Source organism: Alligator mississippiensis, chromosome 4 (genome assembly GCF_030867095.1).
Source record: "Alligator mississippiensis isolate rAllMis1 chromosome 4, rAllMis1, whole genome shotgun sequence".
In the NCBI taxonomy this organism is placed as follows: Eukaryota; Metazoa; Chordata; order Crocodylia; family Alligatoridae; genus Alligator; species Alligator mississippiensis.
The window spans coordinates 219,827,200-219,852,477 of NC_081827.1; the positions used below are offsets into that span (position 1 = coordinate 219,827,200).

Below are 25,278 nucleotides of genomic sequence, written 5' to 3' on the forward strand. Positions count from 1 at the left end.
GAGCTGAGGACTTTGGAATACCTGGAAGGTGCTGAGTAAATCTGACATGGTTACTCTCAGGTTTCACTGCTGCCTAAATAAATGAATATTCATCATGTTATTCAGTCATGGGCATCATGAGTGAATAACACAGTAAAAGAAATGTGTCAATTTTATTCAGTGGTTACTAGTGCTCTGAGCTGTAAATTCCATTTCAGAACCAACATCTTTCATTTTTCCCAAAATGCTTTTTTTTCTCCCAAATTGTTCCTTGAAACATTTTAATGTCCTGCAAACCAGAAAATAAATGTTTCTGTCAGTTCTATTCTTCAGGTTTCACCATGGAGAATCTGTCAGGACACAGGAAATTAACAAATAGCATAACTGCACATAATTGTACATTGTTTTTGTTAAAATAACTAATGTGGATTAAATTAGAAAAAACCAGTAAATAATAGTCCCCGATTCAAAAAGCACAGAAGCAAAACCCCAGCCAGTCATTTCTGGTAAAATGTACAATTCCATTCCCATAGTATTTAACATGTCCTTTTTAATAAATGTTCAAAAAATGGGCTGAATGTATCTTTACTACAGCTAAGGATTATTAACTGCAAGGAGAGGGAAAGTGCAAAATTTCACCAGATGTTTCATTTCAAAGCTGTTTTAATGTGTTTCGAGCTCAAAACAGTGAAATCAAAATGAAACAAAAAGCTTTAAAACAGCTTCAAAATGAAATGAGGGCACTCAAAATATTTATAAAGTTTCGAAACATTTTGAGTTTCGAACCCAGGCTTACTTGGTTTCAGCACCGTTCCCCGTCGGCGGCAGCAGCCTCCTCTCATCCAGCACACAGATCCAGGGGCCCGCACCCTGGGAGGGCTGCCAAACTGTGCTGGACTCCTCCCAGGAGTGTGAGCCCCCGGGTCTGCTGCTACCGCATGGGACAGGAGACAGCAGCAATCCTCTTTGGTGCTGGGCATGGGCTGCGCCCACCACCAAACCCAGGTGGAAGCCTTCTCTCATCTGGCATGCATATCCAGGGCCCCACACCCCCAGAAGGAGGCTGGCACAGCCTCTCAGCCCTCCCACAGGGGTGGGCCCCCAGATCTGCACGCCAAATGAGAGGAGTGCAGCACGGGTTTGTTGCGGGTAGGTCTTGCTTGACCAATCTCATTTCCTTCTACGACCAGGTGACCTATCACCTGGACAAGGGAGATGAGATTGATGTCATATATCTTGACTTCAAAAAAGCCTTCGATCTGGTGTCCCATGATCGTCTCTTGGAGAAACTGGCCAATTGTCGCCTTGGGTCCCCCACGATCCACTGGCTGGAAAATTGGCTCCGGGGTCGGACCCAGAGGGTAGTAATTGATGGAAGTCACTCATCGTGGTGTCCTGTGGCCAGTGGGGTCCCCCAGGGCTCTGTCCTTGGACCCATACTGTTCAACATCTTCATTAACGATGTGGACACTGGAGTCAGAAGCGGACTGGCCAAGTTCGCCGATGACACCAAACTTTGGGGCAAAGCATCCACGCCAGAAGACAGGCGGGTGATCCAGGCTGACCTGGACAGGCTCAGCAAGTGGGCGGATGAGAATCTGATGGTGTTCAACGCCGATAAATGCAAGGTTCTCCACCTTGGGAAGAAAAACCTGCAGCATCCTTATAGGCTTGGCAGTGCTATGTTGGTTAGCACTATGGAAGAAAGAGACTTGGGGGTCATCATTGACCACAAGATGAACATGAGCCTGCAATGCGATGCTGCGGCTAGTAAAGCGACCAAAACGCTGGCTTGCATCCATAGATGCTTCTCAAGCAAATCCCGGGACGTCATTCTCCCCCTGTACTCGGCCTTAGTGAGGCCGCAGCTGGAGTACTGCGTCCAGTTTTGGGCTCCACAATTCAAAAAGGATGTGGAGAAGCTTGAGAGAGTCCAGAGAAGAGCCACGTGCATGATCAGGGGTCAGGGAAGCAGACCCTACGATGACAGGCTGAGAGCCCTGGGGCTCTTTAGCCTGGAAAAGCGCAGGCTCAGGGGTGATCTGATGGCCACCTACAAGTTTATCAGGGGTGATCACCAGTATCTAGGGGAACGTTTGTTCACCAGAGCGCCCCAAGGGATGACGAGGACGAATGGTCACAAACTACTACAAGATCGTTTCAGGCTGGACATAAGGAAGAATTTCTTTACTGTCCGAGCCCCCAAGGTCTGGAACAGCCTGCCGCCGGAGGTTGTTCAAGCGCCTTCATTGAACACCTTCAAGATGAAACTGGATGCTTATCTTGCTGGGATCCTATGACCCCAGCTGACGTCCTGCCCTTTGGGCGGGGGGCTGGACTCGATGATCTTCCGAGGTCCCTTCCAGCCCTAATGTCTATGAAATCTATGAGTGCCACTGCCAGCAAGTGTCAGGAGTTGTATTTTGAACAGTTTGAGGTGCATTTTCCCAGAAACCTCTGCACCTATCTCCTTGAAACTTGGCAGGCTTTGTGCCCTCAGAAGGGGCTACCATCCCTACAATTTGCATCCAAATCAGGCAAGAAATGACAAAGTCTTAGGCATTTGCATGAGTCCCCATTATAGCTTTCAGGTGAAACGTTGAAATGCGCCAAGAAACAGTTTAGACTAAACAAAATGGGACAGTGCTTTGAAATGAAATAAAAGGATGTCAAAACAAAACAATGGTGTTTCAAATAGCCCTAGCATTTATATTGTATTAGACAAATTTGAGTACACAGCAAAGCAAAGCTCGTTGATACCATTAAATAGCAGATTTTCTCCATCAAGTGAAATACGCCTAATATCTATATTTTTACATTTATCTTCAGAACTGGATTTAACACTATAAGAATAACTAGCAGTTGAATTTTGCACATTATATTTTTTACTTAGTATTATTTACATAGCAACCAAAATCATGCTGGATATTCTCCAAAAAATAAAAAGGCAGTTCCCTCACGTAAACAGCATACTGTCTAAGCATTATAAATAGAAACATCATTCATTTTCCAGAGACAAACTACAAACAAAATTGACTATTTTTCCAATATAGTATGGCAAATTCTTTACCTGTAAACTGCTTTCATCTACTCCAGGACATTTAAGCTAGGGACATTCAAAAAGCCTGAGCCTGAATTGATTCAATCAGGTTAGTCTAACCTGGCTAAATCAGTTTTGTAACCGGACAGACATCTCAGAAATGCAAGCACATGCCTGCAGTGGCTCAGGCTTGAAGCCAGGGGGAACAAGAGCAGCCTCTCAGAAGGCTGAGCTGAGGTGGGGGGTGTAGCCAGGCCTGGCAGGATGCTCTAATTACAGAGGAATCCCCCGCTCATTGATAATGGAGCATTTATCAGCTCTGTTATCAGCATTTATCACCCCATCAGAAAATATAGTCTTGCTCATTGCAAGCTCTTTTTAAACAGTTTGTTCCAAAGGAAAGTGCACACCAGCCTATGACTTCTTTATTATTCATTCCATCCAGGAAGAGTGCACACTGACTGCAGATGCTTCCTCAGCCTCACGAAGGGTTTTTAAACCCAAAAGCCCTTGCTAAGAAAAACAATTCCAACTATTTAGTTAGTATAATAAAAGATTTCATAGATTTCATAGACATTTGGGCTGGAAGGGACCCTGGAGGATTATCGAGTCCAGCCCCTTGCCCAGGGCCAGGAAGTCAGCAGGGATCACAGGATCCCAGCAAGATAAGCATCCAAATGTGTCTTGAAAGTGTTCAAAGTGGGTGCTTGAACTGCCTCCAGAGGCAGTCTATTCCAAATCTTGGGGGCTCGGACAGTGAAGAAGTTCTTTCTTATGTCCAGCCTGAATCGATCACAGTGGAGTCTGTGACCGTTTGATCTTGTCATCCCTTGGGGCGCTCTGGTGGACCAGCGCTCCCCCAGATCCTGATGAACACTCCTGATAAACTTATAGGTGGGCACCAGATCGCCCCTGAGCCTGCACTTTTTCAGGCTGAAGAGCCCCATAGCTCTCAGCCTCTCATCATAAGGTCTGTTTTCCTGACCTCTGATCATGTGCGTGGCTCTCCTCTGCAACCTCTCAAGCTTCTCCACATCCTTTTTGAATTGTGGAGCCCAGAACAGGACGCAGTACTTCAGCTGCGGCCTCACCAAGGCCGAGTACAACGGGAGAATGACATCCTGGGATTTGCTTGAGAAGCATCTATGGATGCAAGCCAGCATTTTGCTCACTTTACTAGCTGCAGCATCACACTGAAGGCTCATGTTCATCTTGTGGTCAACCATGACCCCCAAGTCCCTTTCATCTGTAGTGCTAACCAGCATAGCACTACCGAGCCTATAAGCATGCTGCAGGTTTTTCCTCCCAAGGTGGAGAACCTTGCATTTTTTGGTGTTGAACACCATCGGGTTCTCATCCGCCCGTTTCATGAGCCTGTCAAGCTCCACCTGGATCACCCTCCTGCCCTCAGGTGTGGATGCTTTACCCCAGAGTTTGGTGTCATTGGCAAACTTGGCCAGTCTGCCTCTGACAGCAATGTCCACATCATTGATGAAGATGTTAAATAGAATAGGCCCTAGGATAGAGCTTTGAGGGACCCCACTGGTCACAGTGCACCAAGATGATTGGCTCCCATTGACCACCACCCTCTGGGTCCTACCATGGAGCCAATTACCCAGCCAGCAGATCATGGTGAGGTCAAGGCTGTTGTTAGCCAGTTTAGCCAAGGAGTGATCATGGGATAGCCAGATTTACCCAAAAAACCTTGTCTGCCTTTTCCAAAGGAAGGAATGCAGGGACATTACCATCTGAGCTGTTGATTAGCTCCAAAAAGCCCTAAGTGGCCACTGTCCTCTCTGCCTTACACAGCATTAGCTAGCAGACCACATGCTGGCTATAGTCTGTGCTGTGGGAAAGAGAAGGAGTGGATCTCTGTTTAAGCAGTGAGTGGTGAGGTGGGGGAAGAGGGGGGCATGAAGCAGCCAGGCAAACCCTGCTGTGCCTGCAAGTCTCTGCTGGAGCTCCAGCCAGGGAGCAGAGGGGAGGGGCTAGCCCTGCTGTGGAGCAGACAGCCCTGACCAGAGAGCATGCCAGGATGCTGGGGGTGTCTGGTTTAGTTTAAACCAGCAAAGGGTTTGGGACAGACATTGCATAAACCGGTTTGACCCAAATCAGTTAAGTCTGATACTACATTCAACCAGGTTTATCTCAAACTGCTTTCAGCCATTTTAAAACTGGTTTATGTGCACTGAACATCTGTTCTGTTACAGGTTTAAACCAATTTCTGATTGCTTAAACTGGTTTATGTGTAATATCTATCCCTAGCCTAAAGGGTATATATAGTAGGCACCATAAAAGTGCCTGTTCATGACTGCATGACTCAAAATGCCATATCGCTTTTTTCTAATAAAGATCTGAACATTCAATAACACTAGGTGTAGAATGACATAATGAAATAAATCAGACAAACATAAAAACCATTCCACTTTCTAAGGCTTCAATCCTGCAAACATTGTGTTTTCAGGTTTAATTTGTTTTTAACATGCCTTTACACATTCCCACCCAAACAAAATTAAACATGTTTTGCAGGACTGAGGTCTACGATACCTTGCAAAACTTAGTGACCTGATTTCCCATTGCCCACATCTTATGATTGCTAGCAACAAATACACGTTTTACTTTTAAAAGTGGAGGCTAAGATTTTGGCTTTCATGCATACCCTTGTGTGCATCCTGACATTTTCAAACATTTAAGAAAGGAATTAGCCCCAATTCTTTGAACAGAATGAAATAATTAGAAAAATGATCTCTTACCTTCCAAGTCTTCCTTTTCAAAATGTGTTTTGAGAATGGAGCGTGTTCCTCCTCTATCCACAACAGCCTCTTCATCATTTCTCTGCAAAACAGAAGAGAAAATGTATGGGGGATTTTCTGCCTGTAAACTGCTAGCAAGATTGAAGATGGAATATATAAATAATTTTTATTTCCACTTATGTTATTTTTGTCTCTGAAATAATAGAGATTTAAATAATCTCTTTTTCCTTATCAAAATCTACTATTCATACAGTAACTGTTACTATGTCATGTTTTAAACTGGCATTAACACAAAGAAAGTAGATCTGTGGTGACATTATATGTGAGCTAGTAAGAGAACTCTGATATCTAGGGAATAAAGAAAATTGTGAGCCAGTAAAATGATGAAAGAGATGTGGAAGAGATGAGAAAATGAGAAAGTTATATTACTTGGTTCAAAGTAACTTATTTATACATGCATTTTTAGCTCTAAAAACAGAAGTCCTGTAAACAAGATGATATTCTGAACTATGTGCAAAAGTCCCACATCATTATCATAGGTAATACTATAGCAAAATTGAAGAACACTAATCTCAGTAAAAACAAGTCGACAGAATTTAATCCCAGAAAAGAAAGTGGTCTCAATTATCAAATTACCTTTAATATGTTTACTTGTCTTGTTTCAGTATAGATCCATTGTAGGCAGACAGAAGATTCTAATAGCAGACTGCAGGCAATCTATTATTTATTTGGCCATACAGAATACTCCAAATTTATACTGTACTTAAACTATATACTGCAATAGTGTAAGAAGATGGCATAATATATTCTGACTATACTATGAAAGTGAGTATTTCATACCCTGAGATATTATAAATGTGCTATATTTTTAACGGTCTACTTTTATATTGTATATGGTTGTGATCAGGTTGGAAAGCAAGACAAGCTAACAGTTTTAGTTATTTTGAGCACTCTTTAAGGATTAAATATATATTTTTTCCTGGGGGATATTCATAGAGACCTACTGAATTCATGGCAGAAGTGGGCTGTGCAGCAGCAACTTAATCTTGCAGGTTCCCTCATGCACCCCATCTCCCCCGATTGGCGGAGGGTCCTGCCACTCACTCCCAATAGGCAGGGAGGCAAAAACCACAGTTTTAAATATGGCACTGTTTGTGCCTCCTGGCCAGTCAGCAACAAACAGGAGGGTCACTGGGGCCACTCAGCCAATCAGCAAAGGGAGCAGGGCATGGTGCATGATAAGTGATTTTGGTAGGACCCTAGATAATAGCACTCTGGGAAGTCACCCATGACACATGGACCAGGTACTAAGCTGAATGTGCTGGTTTCCCAAGGAACTTGAAAATTATTATAGCAAAAATAATTACTTCATAAGATGAACTTGATAGTGAATGACTACTGGGTAAAATGAAAAGAACAATATGAATTAAACAAAATCATGCATTAGTATACAATGAATTAATATTACCTGACACCAGCGAAAGGGGTTTAGTAACTGATGTAAGTATTAGATCTCCTAACTTCCATATTTGAAACCTGAACCCTAGTGGAAGTCTGGAGCAGAATGGTTGCTTAACAGAAAACACAGGGATCCTAAAAATGCTTATGACAATAAAAAGGAATAAAACGAAAAAATGTATCATGGGAGAACTGCCCCTTGAAGAAGACAGGCCCAGCAACAAAGTTTAGATCTAGATCTCTAACTCAGGCATCTTCAAATCTAAGGTTTTTTGGTTCAGATTCATCCCTTCCCCAAATAACTATTATTATGCTGTAGCTATTTTATATAGGAGAGTCCTGGAACTGAGTCAGCACCAAGCATCTGGGCTGTTAAAAAAAAAAAAAAAAGATTGTTACAATGTCTTTATTAAAACGTTCTGTCAGACAGTAGTACATAACAGAAATCTGACAAGGAGGAATGGGTCTTGAAACCATTTTGTCTTTTAATAAATTTAAATGACCAAAAAAACCCCTATTAAATGCACCAACACAATATTTTTTATACAAGCCATTTGATCACGTTAACATCACAGATAAAATGAATCCATTATTTTCAGCAGCAGAACACAACTGGGTGTGTCATACTGGAATGCTGCCATGCCCCTGGGTGAATTGTTAGGCGGGAAGCCAAAGGCCAAGTGTTACAGCCATGTCAGAAACAATGCTACTCTAGCATGAGTCATACCCAGCAGCGTCTAGCTGTGATTATTAAGTGGCCCTATGGAAACAGCACTATGGAAAAATCCATACTGCAAATAAATAAATAAATAAATAAATGGTTATAATAAGTCCATACATCTGTAGCCCAGCTAAGAACAACAAATAAAAACGTATTAACACTTATCAAAACATGTATATACCATTTTCTGACTTTTTCTTTTGTTTGCATTTCTGATAGTTTTTCTCCTCTTTTCCCCTTCTCACTAGTGTCTCAGCAAGACTCGGTCTCTCCTCCCCAGAAGAGAGTTTCTTCCATTAACATCAGGTAGAAAAATAAAATTGAGAGTTATGTGCTACATCTGATTCAATTGTCAAACCCTGAGTGAAGCCCAATTAAACAGGCCTTACACTGTGGCACTCTGACTTCCCATAGAGCAGCAGGAGAGTCACTCTGTGCTCAGTAATGCAATAATGTCCATTGTTCCTGTACCGCCTCTCTTTGGGGGTCCAGTAAGTAGATCTGAATGCTGAAGTTCCAGTCTCAATTGGGGTGCCTGCTCACCATGGCAATACAAGGAAAAAAGTATGATGTCATCCCAGGGTGACTAAAGACTTGGAAATTAATTTCAGTTGTAATGTATTGCTTTTTATTAGTGTTTCAGCAAAACTGTGTTGATTATAAGTATTTACTATGATAATAAATGAGATGCTATAATAAATCAACAGAAAGTACAGGCCAAAATAGCCATATGACACTGGAAGGTGGAATTCATACTCTAGATGATTCCTAGTGATATTCCATACACTAAGAATAATTTCCTGTATTAAAAGTGCCCCTTTCCCAATCAATTTAAAAACAGTAAAAATTAAAATAATTAAAACTCCAACCACAACTGTTTTGAATTCTTGCCATGTACCCCCACTGGAACAGCAACAGGCCTTGGAACCACAGGCTTATCATAACCACAAATTCTATTACACATCATAGTTGTAGCTTTGCTTCCTTTCAACCTGTTTTGAAGGGGCTAAAGATCATCAATGTTATATGCAGTACAGATTTCCCAGGACTAAGGTGTTCAAAATATCTTGCTATTTGGCAGCAAATTTCCAAAAATGTATGGACACACTGGCCAGGAGCAAGTCCTTGGAACTGTCCATTATTGGAAAGAGATGCTTGCTGGTGCCAGTGAACAGTGTGCTCAAATCATGGGAGTCAAGGTAGTCCTGGGAGCCAGGAAGTCCTGAGTTTTAATCCTGGCTCTGTCCCCAATTTCTTGTGTGGCCTTGGGAAAGCCACATTATCTCTGTTCCAGCTTTTCCATCTGTAGAATAATCATCATCATCATCATCATCATCTACCACCTTTCTCACTGGGGTGGTTTCTGGTATCATTAATAAAGACCCATAAAGAACTATGAAGTTGGAAAGCTGTATACAGTTGTCAAGTATTTTATTTCTGGAGGGTTCCCATTTTATACATGTAAAAAGATGTCTTGATATTTAACAGCAGAACACTAACCATAGGATATATTTATGTATAAAATACACTTGCTCAAAGCAAGACTACCTCACATTATGACAAAACTAGCCAAATGCCCATCAAGAATGATGGGGGGGAGGGACCATGGACAGAGGCCCATGTATGGCCCCTGCACCCCTCCCCCACCATTTTGGGTCTGGCCCTGCTCCCAACCCCACAAGTCCAAGCTTGTTCCCACCCTACCTACCTCCCCTTTGGGTCTGGGTCTGGGTCCAGGTCCGGGCCTGGGCCCATTCCCCGCTTCCCCTGTCGCTTCCAATCCAGGCCTGTTCCCTCCCCAACCCCTGCGCTCTGGGTCAGGCACTGCTCCCCCCACCCCCATGCACAGGGTCCGCCCAGCCTACATTCACCAGACTCCCCTCCCCACTCCCCTACACCCTCCCTTTCTCCCTCCCAACTATTGGCAGAGCCCAGCAGTGGCAGGGCACTGTCACCATGCCCCGCCCCTTGCCAGCTTTTGTTGGGGCCCAGTGGCACGCTCCCTGCCATCATGGTGGGTGGGGACAGAGTCCCGCGTTCGGCCTCACCCCCCATTTCTCATCCAGTCAGGGGAGGGGGTAAATGGGCCCGCTCACCGCACTCTTGCCCCCACCACTTCGGGGCTGGGCCTGTTTCCCCACTATCTTTGGGGCTGTTGTTGGGGCACAGCAGTGGTGGTGGCAGTGGGGCACCACCACCATTGCCCCCCTCCCCACTCCTCCTCCCTGACAGCTTTTGTCAGGGCTCGGCAGTTCTGCGTCCCCCCACATCTGGCCCCACCCCCACTTCTCATCCTCAGCAGTGCTTGAAGGGATCAGGGTGGGGGAGGTGAGGCCAGCAGCACTGACCTTGCCTCCCCCATGCTCTGCATAGTCATCACTGCCACTTCGATGTTATGGCAGTGCTCTGCCACACCGTCTCCTGTCGAACACTTGTAGAGTACTCTGATTTGCTGTTTCAGTCAGCTGATCAGAGTTTAAATAAAGCATTACAGGCAGACAGACAGACTAAGGCTTTTATAATATTAGAGTATTTTTTAATGATAATTATTACAAACTGCTCATAAACTTTCAATACTAGAACATTTCCCATTTAAAGGGGACTGGTGGGCATGGTACAGGTAAGGTGCTCAGAGCTGCATGGCAACTGCAATCTATCACATAACCATATGCATGCACACATGCACACACACAAACTGTAGGTTATTTTTGGATGTTAGTATTATTATCTGGCTCATTTTTTTTTACACAACAGACAAGGCTGCAGTAACTAAACTTTAGGTAATAATGTTGAAGTTATTTACAAACTTACAAAAATGCAATAAATAATACACTATTTTAAAAAGTATTGATAACTAAATAGTATATGTTTGTATATTCAATAATACCAAATCATTCTGACTTCTAGAGTAAATATAATATGCTTTAACAAGCAGATATTTATAAACAAGTTAAAACGCTTCTTTCACCCTATTTAAATACTCTGTTACACTGATATGTTGCATTTTGACATCTGACATTTTAAACAAAAAATAAATAATTAATACAGCTAATAAATAATAATACAGCTAAAATACATACTGTATTTGAAACTCTAGAAAGGATTCTCTTTCTATGTCTTCCTCTTTAGCCTCCCTTCTATTTCATTTTTCCTTTGCCTACTTTTCTCACTATTTTTTTCACTAAAACATTTAAAAATGGGGTGGAGGGAAGGTTCTTCTGAAATGATTAAACTAGAAGTTTTGAAATAACTTTAAAGTTTAAAAATATGTTGAGGTCCAGCTAAGAAGTATTCTTTCTTATTAATCCATTAACACATTCTGAATACTGAACATGTTATAAAGAGTTTCCTTTTCAATATCTTTTATTATAAAATATATTTTAATGTGCACACCTTAATTCAAACATGACCCTTGCTTTTATAGAAATTATGTATGCCACGCACCTACTGACTCACAAGTAAAATAATTACTCTGCTGTATAAGGCATTTACTGATGAGCAGACATCCTACATAAGTCCCAAATGCCATCTGGAACACAGGAAAGCCTCTGAGCATAAAACGTTAAGTACTACATTTCTATAAGGCAAACCAGTAGAGTAAGATAAAATAATTTTAGTTTCCTATATCTGCATGAATTATGTCTATTTAAAACACATAAATAATGGATATATTTTCAATTTATACATTCTTTTATGACTCGTGAATTCAGATGCATAAAGCATAAACCCTATATTATATCTTCCTGAATTTTCTCTAACTTTTGAATTCACAAGCCACATTTATTTGTGATTTAATGACTTGCTCTGTGTTCAAATTGTGAAAGCAATCAAAAACATACTAATATGATGTTATCCAGATATTCTCTGTTTGTGTGGTATTCATCTGTTTTTTAACTTTCTTAGTATCCATATTTTAAATCACTTCTGTCAAGTTCAGCATGGCATGAAAAAGTGCGTTGTTTGAACTCAAGCGCTACTAAGAACATATATGAAAATACATCCTTTAAAGAATATTTATCCTAAATAGCTAACAAGCTGTTTGATACAGATGTATGTTATCCTGGTATAATAAAGAAATCACCACTGATTGCCATGTTCAGCTCTGTCCTTTGAAGTGTCCTTGAGCTGACAGTCACCCAAAATTGATTGAATGCACATAGTATGAATCTACACTTCGCATGCTACAATTATTTTCTCTTTCTGCAGAATGCAAGGAATAAAATCCCTCTGCATATTACCATCTTTTTTAACTGCTTATATTGTATATCATCATATTCAACACTGAAGATGTGAAAAGTGCTCTGAACTATCTTTCAGATGCAAAATAATTGCTTTTCTGTTCCACTAACTGTACTAAATATCCCATCCTTTTTCTTATTCACCTTTCCACAAAGACCAATCAAAATACATTGAAAAGCAATTAAGTCTATACTCTCAGAATTTTTATATTAAAATCATCCTTTTCATTGTATTGTGTCTGCAGTACTTTTCTGCAGTAATCACTATTTGTAGCACATATTCCTTTTGGCCAGCCCCTTACCATATAGTACAGGATGAGCAGCAAGGTAGAAAGTAATTAGTTTTCAGTCCAGATTTATATCTTTCCCAGGGTTGCATGTCAAATGCATAAAGACAGATGTGCCATCTTTCTCTTCCTACAGCAAGAACATAGATAACACTTAGCAGGAATCAGTAAAGAAATACTATCAGCTACAGTGATGTTAAAAGCTGCACTAACCAACATTAGCTCTGGAAGATTGATGTCGTAGTGAACTCAGATTGAGCACATTTAATATCATAAACATCCAATTCACTTAACATAAAAATGGGTAATCATTGCAGTCATTAAATCTAAGCAAAAACTATTGTAAATTTGATGGGACTAAATGGAATCAAGCCAAAAAAAAAAAGAAGCTAGATCAGAACAAAGCACAGGCAAGTAAATACTGATATATACAGCATTATTCCTGTGTTTAATTGTACGGCAGGGTCCAGAGCTGGATGAATCCCAAAGCATAGGATAAATGTGGTATGACTTAGTGCATAATAAATGTATAATCATTAAACCAACCAGACTATGGATCAATTCTATTTCATGCTAGTTAATAATTGCAGGAATATAACAGTATTAGTCTTCACTTTAGATAGTATTGCAAAACTATCTGCTTTTTAAATTATTCAAAGAAAATGTGTTAGTTTAATGTGTACTTTCTTCTCTCTGCATATGAGAAAATAGGATAATTTGAAGCATATAGAACAGGAAATAGAAGAACAGCGATTGAAATAACTACTTTATTATTTACTTATAATACAGTATCATTGGGAACCTGGATCTCAATCAAGGATCAGGATCTGACTGTGCTATGAGCCCTATAAACAAAGGAAAAAACCTATCTGCATTAATATCTGCCAAAAAACTTCAAAATAGTTTGGGATTGATAGACTAGAAGGATACAATAGAAAGAATATATGATGCAAGGTTCTGTCTGGGTTCTAATATTCACTTTGAGTATCAATGTGTAATTGTAACTGTGTTTACATTTTTGCTAGTGTTTACACTGTTAAAAGCCTCATGGACCATTTTTGCACCTGAAATAAAGGAAAAGTTGGGGTAACATTTTCAAAAGTGCCTAAGTGGCTTAGGAGCCTAAGTTCCCTGTTAAAGACTGACCTATGGTTGAAACACATGACATCTGATTTCACATTAGTGCCACCATAAAAATGATTATGGTGAGCAAACAGATATCCCCTACCCTTTGTCGTACCACAACAGTGGCATAACATAATAAATTATGCCACTATTGTGGCAGATATCTATCTGCTCTGTGGTAGTAGAGCAGTCCAGAGCTGCCCGCAGTCTCCTGCCACCCTGGGCAGGTGCTTCAAGAGCTTCAGGGGCCTGTTTCAGTGCACCCCAGATGGGATCAAGTCCCTCAAGCTCTCAGATCAACTGGCTTGGCTTTCTTCATTTGCAAGGACACCAGGGGCACATTTCTATAAGCATGGAAGGTCAAGGTTTCCTGCTTACAGAGAACTGCCCCAAGATCTCCAGGGGTGCATCTTTGCAAGTGAGGAAAGCCCATGCATCCCAGCATGGAGGCACAGGACCTGGAGAATCCCAGGCGCCCTAGGCCTCCATGCTGGGAACCATATGACCCCAGGCCTCATGTGGAGGCATGGGTTAGTGTGGATCCCAATGGGGGTGGGGGTGGCAGGGGCTAGGAAATCCCCAGCACCTTATGCCTCCATGCTCTAAGTTGGGTAAACTTCCACCCTCAAATGAGGTATTTTCAATTTTCAGGTAGTAAAGACTGTGTGTTCTCAACTCTCTTTCATTACAAAATGGGCTCTGAGGCAAATTGACAAGAAATGGCTCAATTCACCTGTAGCACTTGCTGTATGGACAGCAAATGAAAAAGGAACAAGATTTATATTATCCAGCCTGTGGTCCTGAGAGGCCATCTTAAATGTGGATGATTTTCTCTGTACCCTACTAGCTTTTTACAGCACAAAATACTAGGCTTTTGAGATACATGGAGGTTTCCTGAGTTAGCAAGTCCAGAATATTCCAGGGGCTGATTTAGTAGCTACTATGAGTATGGACACAAGGAACAGTTGACCTGTTCCCAAATGTCACTGATTGGGAACTGTTTCAAAATTATCATGGGTCAGAGGTATCCTCACACTCAGTGCCATAGCATTCCAAGTAGAATAGTCACCATTTAAGTGTTGAAGTGATATAGGTGTGACACCAGCGGACAAGTTGGGGTTCGAGCGCTTGCACATGGTTTCCAGGGGATGGAGGGCCTGTGGCTGGGGGTGTTTTAATTTTTCTTCTTTTCCTTCTCTCTTAAACATGAGCTCAGTACAGTTCAGTAGCCTGCACTTGACCAAACTCTGCAGTGTGCTTGCCTGATTTGGGCTGCTCTGGAGACAAGGTGCTTACAACCACATTTCTGAGTTCCCAGGAGCTAGGGTTGCATGATGATGGGCTGTGGTCAAGTAGGGAATGAGAACATAGTAGGTTGTTAGAACATCAGTGCAAGGGAGCTCCTTAAATAAAAGTAACAACAAAAGGCAGGGGAAGAGGGCAGTAGATTTCTGGCTGGATACCAGAATGGCCAGCTGCAACAGTGGGGGAGTGAGGCAGTGAGAAGCGATGCAGCATTGAATGCCTGGAGAACCAACCAGAGCTGTGTCATGGAACATTTGGTATCCACATGCATCACATACCTGGTTCACACTGGACCAATTCATTTGACATCAGAGTACACAATTTATAGGTATATTTTATCCATATTGCATAGCTTTAAACCAGTTTAGTGGGCTTGCATGTCTGTCTATTTCAGGTTTAAACTGAAATTAAATGGATCTAAATTTTACATGTGTTTATACCCTACATGGTGAAAAAGTGAGATTTCTTTGTTTCTTCTATACCCAGGTTATGGACTCATACAAAATTCTTAAATTGGAACTTTTCTGAAATTTCTGCCATCAAGACTCACATTTTCTTCCAGCTTTTGTCTCATTGTTGGGAATTAAAGAACACTCTGAACAGAACTGGGAAGGAGCAGATTAAAAATTAGCATCAATAAAGTGGTCATAATCCCCTACACAGGTGGCTGTCAGCACCACTACTGCACACAAGTACTGGAATGTTGCACAGAAGAAAAATATTCAACTCAGGTAGCCAAGTCCCAGACCATTTAGAACTATATACATCATAGCTAACTCCACTCATAAAGTGATGAGAAGCCAATGAAAATTATGGATCATGAGCATAATGTGCTACCTGAGTGAAATAAATCAGTAAATAGTGTTAGAGTGATACTGTAGCTATGATGGTCCAGGAATTATGAAACAGGCAAGGATTTTTTGAGCAATACCTTTTATTGGACCCACTGCATAGTTGGGATAAAATTAGACAAGTTTTTCAATGCAAGGTATTCTTCTTTAGGTCCGAGGATGAAAACAAGCACAGCAATTGTTAAGAACAGTGGGTAGAGTTATAAAATTGAAGTGGGGAGAAATTCCACGGAGTAGCAGAAAAACAAAGCTATTTACTGGGAGATCAAGACTTATCAAAAGGAAGGAGGTTCATTGTCACCTATAATGTGTAGGAAGAATTTTTTTAAAATCAGGTAGGTTGTAGTGTGTCATAAAATCAATAGCACTGCTCAGTCCTTGTTTCCTAGTGTCCATCCAGCTTATGAATTTTAAAGGTGTTTGATAGATTTTCCTTGAGTACAAGGATAGTGAGGTTAGAAAGGGAGTGGCTGTTCTGTGAAAAATGTGTTCCTACTGACGTGTGTCTGTCCTTTATATTTTTTCCTGTATGAGTCTATTCTGGTGCATAGTTGCTGCTTGGTTTCACCCACATAGTTATCATGAGGGCATTTGGTGTGGTATGTATAGGGTCCATGGATTCTGATATGTTCATTGTGGGAGGGGTGTTGATTATTAGGGCTGTGCAAAATTTCGCTGGCTGTTTCGTTTCAACACTGTTTCGACCCATTTTGAGCTCAAAACAGTGAAATCAAAGCAAAACAAAGGGCTTTGAAACAGCCGCAAAACAAATTGAGGCTAGTTGAAACATTTCAAAAGTTCTGAAATGTTTCGAAAGCAGCCAGGTGGCGGGAAACAGGGGAGAACCAGGGCTGTGCTCCCAGCGGCTCCACAGTTCCACGTGGCTCAGCCAGGCAGGGAGCGCAGCCCTGGCTCTCCCTGCCTCCTGTGGCTGGGCTGTGGAAAGCCAATCACAGCGCAGGAGAAGGGAACTGAGTCTGGGCTCAGTTCCCCTCCCCAGTGCTGCGATCAGGCTGGGGAAGGAAACTCAGCCCAGCTGGGCTCAGTTTCCTTCCCCAGCCCAATCCTAGAGCTGGGGAGGGGAACTCAACTCAGCTGGGATGAGTTGCCTTCCCCAGCCCAATCGATCCCAACACTGGGGAAAGGAATCAAGTGATCTGGCTCAGTTCCCTTCCCCGCCTCCCTGGTCCCAGGTGGCAGCACCCAGGTTTCCTCCCTCATCTAGCAGTCAGATCAGGGGCTCACAACCCCAGGGAGAACTGGCACAGCCCCCACAGCCCTCCCAGGGTTACAGGCCCCTGATCTGCCTGCTGGATGAGAGAGGCTGCTTCAAGCTTCCCCATTATAGCCTATGGGTGAAACATCAAAACAGTGTCACAAAAACCAAACAGAACAGCGGTTTCAAATTGAAACAAAATTTGAAATGAAACTCTGTTCCATCAAAACCTCAAAATGCAAGTCGAAATGGAACGTTGCCATTTTGCACAGCCCTACTGACTACAGTAGCAGTGGAGATGTTAGTAAGTAGGCAGCATATTTTATATTGGCAAACTTCAACATGCCCCAAAAGTAGTATTATGTCAAGGTAAATGTATATTTATAACAACTCCTGATTTCACAATACTTGGATGGAGATGTAAAGATGTAAATTCTTAGTCCAATTGCTACCCATTACTGCTAAAAGGTTAAGAATTTGTACATATTTTTATTATCACATCTTCCTTATTCCATGTCAGCCCAATGTTCAGAAGCTGCCAGGAAACCTAATTTGATAACCAGTCTCCCAAATAGCTAACCTTCTAACCAACAGCAGCAATGTTCAGGAACAACCTTCTAATTAAAGTAATGAAGCAAAAAGCCTAACTTGCTTAACAATGGAGTTTGGAAAGTGTATGAAAAAGATGTGGTTCCCTACAACTACAGCATGACTTAAGAAGTCCCTTCCAGTCCATATTTCCTAAGCAATTAGCAAATTCCTTCAGTTGAGGTCTTGGTACAGTCTTCACCACTTCATCTGTTTATTCCCTTGCCTCTCAATATTACCTGTTGGAACTGAACTTGCACAAACTACCTTTCTTCCAACTTTCAGTTTCATTCAGGGCATAAGTGAGTCATTCTAGGATAAGTTCAAAAACAGATGACAGTTTTATCGTTAAGATCACTTGTATGTGATTACTGATACTGAAGGCAGCCAGATAGATTTTTTTTAAATATCAACATGAACAACATTTTATCTTCATCAATCACAAGCAGCAAATAATTGGCTTACAATGTGAGCGCATTTTCTGTACCATGCCCGAAGCTAAAAACAAATTGCTTGTGGTCAAGGAGATCAGTTACAGATGCTGCCAGGATTGTCTTAACAAGAGTCTCTAGAGTTTTTCTCCAGGAAAAGGTTGGATAGGTCCAGGGCTGGATTAACCCTTTAGTGGGCTCCAAGCAAACAAACATGTGGGCCCCAGGTCAGTAGAGACCCCCCCTCCCTACCCCAGCACTGCCATCTGCAGGAAGCAGGGCTCGGACCCACTGCTAGGAAGCAGCCGTGATGGCGGAAAGGCTGGCAGAGGGGAGGGGAAGAGAAAGGAAGAGAAGGAAATGAAATGGAAAGGAGGCAGATGGGGCTATCTGTGGGAAGGACTAGGGCTCCCCACAGCTCAGGGCCCTAGGCATGTGCCTAGTTTGCCTATCCGTTAATCTGGCTCTGGATAGGTCTCAATAATTAGTAAGACCATTAAGTAGATCATAATTTTTTTGAACAGCTGTGTTGCATATCATGCTTGAAGACAGCCAAAAGTACTTCCTCCTAAGAATGATACAAACAGACTTAACCATTAGGTATCTCAGACTTCTGTTACTGGCCTTCTTCGCTGGCAAGTGAAACAGGGATCCATCTTCAAGGATGTAGCCTTGAAGGATGGAGCATTTCCAGCACCTGTAGAACTTTCAATGAATAATGCCAGTGGAAACTGTCATGGAGATGACTTAGCACTTGACCCCTAAGAACATTTGGAAAGGTTAGTCCAAATCCAAGTAATTTCATTAGCACAGTAACATAATACCTAACTCCAAAACAAAGATTCCTCAGCTCTGTAATTACAGTTGGAATAAACAGTCTATCCATCACTCAAACACTTCTGCTGTGCATGACTTTGCAATTGCTTTGATGGAGAAAAAGGGGTCCTTTTTTGCCATCTGTACAATCAAAATAAAATGAGCTCAAGAACTCTATGTCACAGTCAGACAGATTTATCATTAGACTTTGCCACCAGCCCCCTCTTGTTTTTCCTCTTTCAGGCAATCTTTAAGCCATGGTGACTTATGAGGGGAGAAGAGGCAGTCAGATACCTAGCTTTAAAATTTGGAATGCAACTTCTTGTATTAAAGATTAATTCTTCATATTACATTATTACCTTAAGTACTGAAACATTCTAATATTATAAAAGTCTAAGTCTGTCGGTCTGTCCATCCGTAACGCTTTATTCACACTCTGATTGGCTGATGGAAACACCCATTCAGAGTGCTCCAAGCGTGGGAGAGCGCCACCATGATTCCAAAGCCATGCTGACTGGGCAGGGGGTGGGGGAGCCGAGACCAGCAGTGCTGGCCTCAGCTCCCCCACCCTGCTCCCTGCAAGAGGCAGAACAGCAGCAGCATGGGGCATTAGGTGGCGGCACTCCATCCCAGCCCCCTTCCCCCCTGCCCCCCATCATTCTTGATGGGCAATTGGCTAGTTTAGAGATATAAAAATTAGAAAAAATTCCTAGGAGGTGTGGAATGTTCTTCCCATCCAGGACAACAAGTGAATGCCCTTTTCCTTGTTAAGAGATGTATTTTTTCCTTGACATGTACAAAAAATAATCCTTATGATTTAAAAGCAAACAAACACCAGATTGTAAGCCGTTTGGGTCATGGTCTCTCATTTAGTATAGGTTTGTACAATACTTAGCACAATCTGTCCCTGACCTTCCTCTTCAGCACTATCACAATGTAAATAATAAAAAGCAACAACAGGCACCTCTAATAAGTCTGTTTTGTATTCATCAAGCCTTATGACTCCACTTGTACTGAGCTGGGACCAGCTTTGTTTGTATCAGTATTATTAAGTAACATGTATATTTTAGTAGGGTCTAAAGGCCCCATTATTCTAAGTGCTGCATGAATGTATGATAAATGATAGCAACTATTCTAAAGACCAAGTCTAAAAGACAGAATATACTAGTAATATGTGGTTGATACCAAGATGGGGCTGACATGGAATAAGAAAGACATGACAGTAAAAAATATGTATGGACTCTTAGCTATTTAGCTGTAATGACCACAGTTTCTCCATTTTTATGGAGTGTCATGGGAGAAAGCACAAGAGTCCATGGCAGATTAAGAGAAAAACTAGCATCATACCTCAAAACATCATAATTTGTGCTAGGACAGCTGGGATAGATGGGTGGGGTTAATCTGTAATGGACTGACACTTAGGACAAGGAGTTTATATTTGATAGTATGGAAGAAGGGGAAAGAGAGGGGGCAGGTGGGGTGACAGTCAGGATGATGAACTAAAATGATGACCCTAAGAGCATCTTTAGTAGATTTGACAGGGAAAATACTGCAGGTATTTGTGGCCAGAAGAAGTGATTGCAAAGTCCAACCATGGGGTGATCAGAGCTTGCATGATAATTCTGGCAATGTGGGCAGAGAGGAAAGGTCAGACCTTAGAACTGTGCAAGGAACAGCATCAAGATTTAGACATGCCCCGAATATGAAAGCACAGATTAAATGATCAGGAGCTCAGTTTTGGCCACATTACATTTCAGATAAGATCTGTTTACACTGTTGAGGCAGAGAATTCAATTGCACTACCCCATCCACTTTGTCATTTTAAAGCAATAAAAAGTTTTTCATATCCTTCAGGATAAGTGGGAAAAGGGCAGGATAGATGAAGAGTTGAAGTAACAAGCAAAAGCAATGAAAAGACAACTGGGTTTGTAAGCACTGAAGTTGATGACCTAGAATGAATGAATGGAAGCTGCCCAAAAATGCTCTGCAGCATGGCAGCAGGAACTGTGGAAGTGGATGATGGGGTTCAGCCAGGACTGAAGCAACAGGCCTAGAGGTTTATGAGAAATATTTTGGTGAAGGGAAAAGTTGATTTAGGGCTCAGATCAAATGCAGATGAGCAGTGACCAGCTACTAAGGGACTGGGAGTACCCAGCACCTCTACAATAGTCCAATTCAACATAGGGACTGTGAGAGAGACAAACAGAGAAGTAAGAGAGGAGCCAGATATGAGGGGAAGCACAATTCACAGGGCCTAAGGTTTAAGATAAACCTGCATGGATGTACTATCAGACTTAACTGATTTAGATTAAATCAGTTTATTGAACGTCTGTCCCAGATCCCCTCCAGATTCAAGTTAATTCACAGTCCCCCAACATCCTAGGATGCTTTGCACCTTCCAGGGTAGGAGGGCTAGTCTTGGCCCAGCTGAGCAGGGAGGTGTGTTTTAGTGCCCTCTGGCTTCTGGTCTGGATGCATTTCCAGAATTACAAGTGACTGTCTCTTCACTTGCTTATCGGTTAAATCTACGCAATTTAGACTAACCTACAGAGTTGAATAGATTCAGCCTCAGGCCTTTTGACTATCTGCACTTATCCCCTATATTAGTTTTGCATCCCTTCTGCACCAAAGATGGTGATCAGAGCTGCTGCCTTGTTTATCCCTCCCCCCCTCCCCCCCCCCCCCAGTTAAGCTACTGGAGGCAAAGGCATCTAACAGAGGGCAGCTGAAAAGTTAGCCACAAATGGAGAAGTGTCCAGGTCTCAGAATTGGAGGGAGCAGCAGAAGATGAAGAAATCAAAGATACTAGTTAGGGGTGTGCAAAGCAGGTCCTATTTGATTTGGATTTGGCCTGAATCAGGGACAGTGATTTGATTCGTTGATTCAGATTACTGTTCCTGATTCGATTTGGCAGAATCTGAAGATTCGATGCCGATTTGGAGAATCAGTGATTCGGACATAGACACAGCTTTAAAAGTTTTTTCTACATATCTTGAGGTAGCAGGCGTGGCTCATGATTGCTGCAATGCTGGGGAGCATGAAGCATCCCACAAGAGCATGGGAAGTGGGGGGGGGGGCCCTCCACATGCTTGGCGGCACCCCTGTGCTTCTGGCCCACTTCCTGGTCTGCTGCTGAGCATGCTGGGGAGCCCCCCTGTGCCTCTGTGGGACACTCCATGCACCCCAGCATTGCAGCATTCACAAGCCGCCTGCTACCTAGACACATGTAGAAAAAAACAGTTAAAGCCGTGTCTATGTCCAAATCTCCGAATCTTTCCGAGGGTTCCAATTTGATTCAGAGAGATTAAAGCGTTCTCTGATTTGATTCTGATTCAGAGATTCGGCCACCAAATTGGGCTGATTCTTTGCTGAATTGAATCAGGGACCAAAGCGCGGCCCTAATAGTAGTGTTTTTTTCCCCAGAGGAGCAGTTTCTCTGCCACTGCAGGGGAAGGGACCGGTGCTGTTGCCATGCTGATGGAAAAGAGGACTGCCCTTGCCCCATGGAGGCAGCCCAAACAGCTGAGGGAATAGTAGCAGTTGTCCAATACAGCCTCCATGGGGGATGAAAACAGCTCTTCTTCCCCTGCTATTCTCAGAGGTTGGGGGAGAGGTATTGTTTAGGATGGATGTTTATCCTGGTCCAGTCATAGTCTGAGTCCTAGAGCAGCAGCTATCAAAGGCCCTCTCCATGCCAGGAAGAAACTCCTACCCCTGCCCTCCAGCCCTTCCCCCCTACCAGGAGCAGCAGCAGCTGTCAAATACAGCCTTACCATGGCCATCGGGAGAGAGAGCAGGCTGTCAGTGATCAGGTTTACTAATAAGGTCCCCTTGGGATAGGAGCAAAGGAGCAACCCCCTATCACCCTTGGCTGGAGAACATGCCACTGAATGTCTTCATGGTGATTTTATATAGGGCTCCAAGCAGGGGGGGCAGGGGTCTGCCTTTGTGCATACCCTCATAAAAGGCCTGTGCAAATAGGGAAGTATTCAATTCAGATTTGGCCAGTTCAAAGGACAGTGATTCGACTCAGAGATTTGGCGCTGATTCAGAGAGATTCAGTGATTCAGCCATAGACTATAATGAGGAATCACTGAAATACCTATAACTTTATCATTTTTCAGCACATTTGGATGAAAACAAAAGGGGTGGTAGCCCCTTCTGAGGCCATGAAGTCTGTCAGGTTTTAAGGAGGTAAGTGCAGGGGTTTCTGGGAAACTGCTCCTCAAGCTTCTGAAAGCAAAACTCATGACATGTGTGATTTTGTGTATGTGTGTTAAGGCACAGTGGGATGAAAACAGCAGGGATGGTAGCCTGTAACAGGGGATAGCCCAGTGCCAGTTAGATCTCTGTGCATCCACTTGTTTCTGGGACAGCCGCACACCCCTTTTGCTCAGGCAGAAACAGCTCACAAAGGGGACAGAAAGGCTGCAGACAGAGGCTTATATGCTGCTGCTACGTCCCTCCCCCAGAGCACTGTGATTGGAAGGGGACTCGGGGAAAGATCACAGTCACTGGCCAGCTACAGATATCAGTCTTTCCCCCTGCTCCCCTTCCCTCTTCTCAGTTTCTGTTCCCCTGCAAGACTGCCTTCCAAATCACCGAATCTCTGAATCAATTCAGAGGGGTTTTTTTGTCTCCCGATTCAATTCAGATTCAGTGATTTGGCCTCCGAATTGGGCCAAATCCTCTCTGAATCGAATCAGCAACTGAAGTTTCACACACCCATACCTCATAATGCTTTATTATTATGCATTATTCATTGCTTAATTAATGCTTTATTTCTGTAGTGCTACAAAGTGCACAGGCAAATTAATGTGTGTACGTGTCCCTATTGAGCCAGGTACACAGGCATAAAAATCCTTTTAGTGATATAGCTTATTTTTACCATGAAACCTATAAACCATATCCACAAAATCAATTTTCTGCTGGTATAAATTGCATGCAATATTAGAAGCAGTTGATAATATAACAATAATGGGCAAATCCTTTGTAGTTTTCAGGCCACAAACAGCAGTTTATACTTATTGCTTTATTCTGCAACTCTGTTTTATGGTGAAGGAGACTGCTCTAAGGGTTCTCCTATGTCTTCAGGTTAGTTTTTCCAAGTAGTCTTCTCTGTTATTTTTAAGTCTTCTGCCTCTCTTGCCCTTGCAAGCCTCATTCATGATGCTGCTGCTTCTACGTAACCACTTAAGCACTTCTTTCTCTCCCTCCCCCTCTATTTCAAAGAACAAGATTGCTGAAAGGAATGGGCTCTAAATATAGTTTTGAGCTAGATCAGCTGATGGATTTTGAACTAAAGTTATTCAGGGCAAGCTAACATTGCTTTTGGTTCCCAAGTGAAGCTAAATTATATTGCCTTATACAGAAGTCTCAGATTTTCTCTAACAAAATGGTGAATTTCAGAATTTCAGTTTATTTCAGAGAGAAGCTGCCAATAGAAGTACATCTTTTTCCTGTTACACCTTAGTCTGCAGAGGTATGATTAACATCACTGATTTGCATGCACAGAAAGTCAGAGGGGCAGATATTTAGCAGTGCTACAGAGCACCAGATTCAGTTAAGGGACAGGCGTGATTCAACTGTGGACTTGAATGTTCTCCTGAGTGTGCTTTTGCTTGGAGTGTTGCTTTTATGTTCCCAGTGGGTTGTGTTTATGTTTCCAGAATGGGACACAGCATCATTCAGATCTAATGTAGGTACATTTGTAGTTCATGGCTAACTAGGGAGTACTGGATTGAGTGGCACTGAAATCCCTCAGGTGTTCTAGCAAGATGGTGGTTCCAAAATGGTGGTAGTCTTAAGAGATCAGAGAAGCTGGCTAAAGTCCCATGCTATTAAATGAAAAACCAGGAACAAAGCCCGTCTGGTTTTGGATCAAGGAAGAATCAAAACATGAGGAGCAGGTTCTGATGCAGAGATCTCAATCTGAACCTGGAATTTGGAAATTAGGAGAGATCATACTGAAGGTATGAAAATTTGAGTAACTTAGGAATTCTTTGCAAGGCTCCAAACTCCATTTTGCAAATGTGCAGTGTTTTTGCCTAGTCTGTTGTCTACTATCTTCACGATGGGCTGGAATTCCTAGTAGAAGACAAATAACAGATAGGCAAAAGGCTAGTTTCTACCCAGGAAAGGCTGTCTGGCAACGAAGTGCCAGGAGTCTGTGGTCAATTAGGAAACAATCAGGAGGTCTCCTGTCAAAAAGACAGAAAATTAAAGAAGGGTAAAGACTTGCTCTTCCCTAGAACTATGGCATATGGAATGTACCTTTGAGGGGCCTGCGGTGGAACAGTCCAGTTTTCCCCCTGATGCTGTGTGGGTGCGGCTTGGTGGTGGTGGGTGGCTCTCCCTGCAAGCTGGAATGTGCGTGTTGCTGAATCCTGGTTCCTAATAAAGATGAAGCCATTTATCATCCCACCAGCCTCTGCTGCATGATGACTCGAGGACAGAACCCCAGAGGCATG

At 42.6% G+C, this 25,278-nt stretch overlaps 1 protein-coding gene across 4 annotated transcripts in view; it reads right to left on the bottom strand.

Annotated features, from left to right (window-relative positions):
• SLC4A10 (solute carrier family 4 member 10) overlaps window positions 1–25,278 on the bottom strand; it is a 366,853-nt gene that overhangs the window by 240,622 nt on the left and 100,953 nt on the right. For all 4 annotated transcript variants that reach the window (XM_059727337.1, XM_019480650.2, XM_059727335.1 and 1 more), the window contains exon 2: window positions 5,773–5,854. In XM_059727337.1, coding sequence (XP_059583320.1) covers window positions 5,773–5,854 — 82 coding nt within the window. The remainder of the gene's footprint in view (window positions 1–5,772; window positions 5,855–25,278) is intronic.